Source organism: Oratosquilla oratoria, chromosome 5 (genome assembly GCF_046742065.1).
Source record: "Oratosquilla oratoria isolate Oo_2021 chromosome 5, ASM4674206v1, whole genome shotgun sequence".
Lineage (NCBI taxonomy): Eukaryota > Metazoa > Arthropoda > Malacostraca > Stomatopoda > Squillidae > Oratosquilla > Oratosquilla oratoria.
The window spans coordinates 31696417-31701101 of record NC_134781.1 but is presented as its reverse complement, the minus strand read 5'-3'; the positions used below and the strand labels follow the sequence as shown (position 1 = coordinate 31701101).

Genomic DNA, 4685 nt, shown 5'->3' with positions numbered 1-4685 from the left:
TCATCACAGTCTTTACAAGGCAATTTATATACCCCGGAGTTTTGGTCCACATCATACCTCCGTTGTACATTTATTACCTTTCTAAAAATGCTGCTTGGATAATTGTAAATAAATTTGATTTGGTTATTAGGTAGAAGTTTGGAGACCGAGTTGATAGATTCATTAAATGGTACAATGATGTTATTGTTACCCCATTTAAACTTCTCCCTGGAGTTATTTTGTTTATAGAATTTGGATTTGGCTTTATGTAGGGCTTTCTTTAAAAACCATTCCGGATAACCTACGTTAGTCCACAATTCTTGCAAATAGAATTTGACATCATCAATAAACAACTCTCTAACGTATACATATATATATATATATATATATATATATATGTGTGTGTGTGTGTGTGTATGTATGTATGTATGTATGTATTTATGTATGTATAGACTAGACGAGACCCTGTCCTGTGCTTTTTGTTACCAAAGAACAGACTAGTCTGTTTACATATTGATTAGACAATATTTACACAGAGATATTGGCTATGCGAAGAACCTCTGCTAGTCATTTTATATATAGACTAGAGGAGATCCTGTGCTCTGCCTTTTGTTACCGAAGAGCAGACTAGTCTGTTTACATATTGACTAGACAATATCTAAAGAGATATACACAAGCTATTCAAAGAAACCCTGCGTGGTGCTAGTCACTTTGTATATTAACTAGAAGAAGTCTCGTGTTGTGCCTTCTGATATAAAGTTATGGACTAGTCAATTTATATACTTACTAGACTATATCTAAAGAGATAGGCACGAGCCACTCAAAGAGGCCCTACGAGGTGCTAGTCACTTTATATGTTGATAAGGAGAGGTCTTGTGTTGTGCCCCCTGATACAAAAAATCAGACTAGTCACTTTATATATTGACTTGGCAATATCTAAAGAGATATATAATTATTATACGCAAAGACCCTTTATTTTGCTCCCCTGGTACCAAATATCCGATGAGGCACTTTACATACCGACTATACAATATTTAAAGAGATATATTGACCATGCAAAGAGACCCTGCTTTGTGACTCCTGGTTAAAAACCAAACAAGCAAATAAATAGACAATTTCTAAAGAAAGATATACAGGCCATGTGACTGTACAGTAAGGTAGTTGCACAGTACCGGGCCATAGGATTAACCTGCATATGTTGTTATTCTTGTTTGTTTGTCAGGAACATAGGGGACGTGGGCCTGGCTGAAGGCAAACTCTAAAAAGTTTTGTTAGTTTATAGGTGGGTCCCTATGAATCAGATAAATAGGCTCGCTTCTGGCCGCGGGAGGAACGGAGGGAGGAAGAGACAGTGGCTGTCCTTGGCGGTGAAGTCTTGGTGCAGGAGGTGGCTGGAGATAGCTTCCTCAGTTCCCGAGGCCCTCTGTCATTATATATTTTTTTTTTTTTTTTTTTTTTTTTTTAGTCCTTGCGGAGCTAGCCGATTTAAGGACTGTCTTTAATTACTTCTATGGCCGTAATATATTTTATTTATTCTTTTTTTTTTTTTTTTTTTTTTTTTTTTTTTTTTTTTTTTTTTTTTTTTTTTTTTTTTTTTTTTTTTTTTTTTTTTTTTTTTTATTCAATTATATATTTATTTATTTATTTTATCAATTACCGAAGTGTAGAATTTTGCTACATTTGACCCGGCTGGAGGGGGTCATAGTGGGCCTCCCACGGGAGAAGAACAGATTAGGATGGCAGCCAGGATTATTTGAGATTCTCCGGCGTTTGATGTGCTGTTTGCCCTCAATTGGTTTAGGGCGGTGGAGGGATTTCCGAAGAGATCTCTTAAAATCTTAAAATGATCTCTCAACTTTCTGCAAACAAAAAGGCAGTGATTGAAAGAGACCTGTTCTCTGCCACAGGTACAGAGAATATTAAGGAATTTGATTCGCCAATGATTTATCCTTATTCTGGATATCATGGCTGACATAGAGGGGGGTACAGAGGGAAAGGTCGGGAGTTTTCCTCCAAGTCAAGCTGTTGTTGGCCATCCACGAGCGATGGCGGTGGCAGTGTAGCCTTCCTTCCAGGTCTCCCAGATGGCTCTGTTGAACCTGTGTAGGGCGTCTCTGACCGTGAACTTGATGGAGATCATGTCCTCTTCAGGCGCCAAGGCATCCTTCTTGGCTGCCCCATCCGCCTTTTTATTACCGTGCAACCCCACATGAGAGGAAATGCATTGATATCTTATTTGAATATCTTTGTTGGAGGCTTCAGCAGTGAGATGAAGTATTTCCTGCAAAGTGTCAGATTGCGAGTCGCATTGACAGCTCAGTAGTGCCTTAAGGCTGGCTCTTGAGTCTGAGAGCACGGTGATGCAAGTTGGCGGATGGGGAAGAACTATTTTTATGGCTTCCCGAATGGTGATCAATTCGACCGAGAAGATGGAGGTGGAGGAAAGTTTCATAGAAATGGACTCTTGTGTATTTTCTAAGAATATCCCTGCGCCTGTGCGGCCATCCTCAAGCACAGAGCCATCTATATACAAAAGGAAGTCTTCTCCTTTGTACTCCTTCCTTATCATCTCCCTCACATGTACTAGGAGAAGATGCAGACCGTCTTGGCATCTCAATTCCGGAATTTCTAGGACAACTATTGGTGGTTTGTGTACCTAGGGAGAAAGAGATCCACCTGACACTGGGTAACAAGTTGTCTGGTATCGGGAGGAAGCCCGGCTTTTATGCAGAGGTCCTTGACGGAGCCAGGTAGACCTTGAATGTGCGTCGTGTGTGAGGCCGGTAACCAATTCTCCCTGAGCTCCTCGTCCTTGGAATCTGCAACTTTAGCACTAGTGAACAAGTAGCTGCATGCATCTTTCTTCAGTTGATACCGAAGAGGAAGGACACCTGCTTCATTCTATACTTGTTCATGTGGAACTGATGCTAGCAAACCGAGACCCAGGCGGAGCACTTGGCACTCCACTCTGGCTAATCTATACACTACCCCCGGGGGAAGATCGTGCATGGCAGGAGATCCGAAGAGGAGCCGGGAACGTACCAAACTCTTGACTATGGATATTAGTGTTTCCCTCCTTTGACCCCAGGGCTCTCGGCGGATGACTCGGACGAGGTTTAGGGCTCGTGTAGCGTTTATTATGACTTGATTTATGTGGCTAGTCCATTTTTCGTCTCTCTGGAAGATGACCCCTAAATATCGAACTGCCTTAGCTGGGTATACGGGAATTCCACCCACTTTGATGTAATTCCAGTCAGGGTAGTCTCCTCTGTTGTAACCTATGCCGTGGACTGGCATGTAAACAGTCTTTGCTGCGGAGAGCATGAAGCCCAGTTCGGTCAATTGGGTCATCACCAGGTCAACCTGTTTCTGAAAGAGACGGAGTTCTGACTTGTGCTGGTCAGAATCCTTCTTGGGCCGCCGGTGCCTAGATTTCCTCCATAATGCTATGTCATCAGCATAGGCTGTGACGACAGTGTCCTTTCTCACTCCTTTTCCTACATCCCCAAGGAGCAATGTAAAGGGGAGCGGGGCAACTACGGAGCCCTGGGGGACTCTCATACCAATGGTTACCGATCGGCTGAGGTATCCTTTCCAGCGTACCACCATGGATCGACCAGAAAGGAAGGACTGCACAAATTTGTACAGTCCCGGCGAAACTCCAATAGACTTGAGTTTAGATAGCAGTTTACCTTGCCAGACGGTATCAAAAGCTTTGGCAATATCTAAAATGCATGTCTGTAGAATCCGTCTCTGCCTTTGGGCCCTACGGATATGTTTGGAGAGTCACACGATGTGGTCAGTGATGCTTCTCCCTTTCCTAAAACCGGGTTGAAGTCTTGGGAGGGCTTCCTTGTCTTCCACCTGGGACTTCAGCCGATTCAGTACTATTCGCTCGTAGAGTTTTCCTACGTCAATATTGTGGTGGTTGTGCTGTGCAAGTTACATTTTGTGATGAAAGATATGTTATTTTCCTAATCAAACACTTTTTAAACTTATAATGAATATTCATTGAACATATTGATATGCATGTGAGGGATTTTATATTAATTTTATTTTTCTTCTGAAAAATATAAATACTTCTGCTGAGCTGTCATGCTTTTTATTGTAATAATAGATTTATGAATAAATTTTCTGTCTATCTTCTACTTCGTACTTGTATCAATAAGGCAGACAACTTCTGTTTCATTTGTGGTGCAATGACTTTTGCATCGCAGAAGCACCGTATAGCTGCTCTGGTTAGAAACCCATATTACCAATATTTTGGATGAAAGATTGGTGAACAGGATAAGAACTGGGCTCCTCACATATGTTGCAACACTTGTGCTACTAACCTTCGCCAATGGTTGAACAGGAAAATGAAATGAAAATATTTTGCTGTGCCAATGACGTGGCGGGAATCAACAAATCATACAAAAAAAAAATTATTTCTGCATGGTACCTCCAATACAAAAGGGCTTGAAGAAGAAAAAGAAGAAGAAAAAGAAGAAAAAGAAGAAGAAGAAGAAGAAGAAGAAGAAGAAAAAGAAGAAGAAGTCCATTGAATATCCAGACATTTCATCAGCTATTCGCCCAGTTCCACATGGAGAAAGTCTACCTGTTTCTGATGCAATAACTTCGGTATCCATAGTCAGGTGAGGAAAAAGGTGAGGGTGAAGCACAGAAGGATGACAGTGCTAGATTACATAGTGACCTAAATTTTGATG

At 41.3% G+C, this 4685-nt stretch overlaps 1 protein-coding gene across 1 annotated transcript; it reads right to left on the bottom strand.

Annotated features, from left to right (window-relative positions):
- Positions 1-1996: 1996 nt before the first annotated feature.
- On the bottom strand, positions 1997-3588 carry LOC143025718 (uncharacterized). Its single transcript, XM_076185722.1, has 2 exons — positions 2887-3588; positions 1997-2635 (listed from the first exon to the last, which is right to left on the bottom strand). The coding sequence occupies exons 1-2, from the start codon at positions 3586-3588 to the stop codon at positions 1997-1999; spliced, it is 1341 nt and encodes a 446-aa protein (XP_076041837.1).
- Between the last annotated feature and the right edge of the window lie 1097 nt (positions 3589-4685).

Excerpts from the sequence above, each read along its gene's own strand:
- LOC143025718 (XM_076185722.1), bottom strand. The coding sequence starts at position 3,588 with ATGGTGGTACGCTGGAAAGGATACCTCAGCCGATCGGTAACCATTGGT. Across the intron at positions 2,636-2,886 it reads CATCAGTTCCACATGAACAA|GTACACAAACCACCAATAGT; the intron begins GTATAGAATGAA and ends CTTTCTCCCTAG.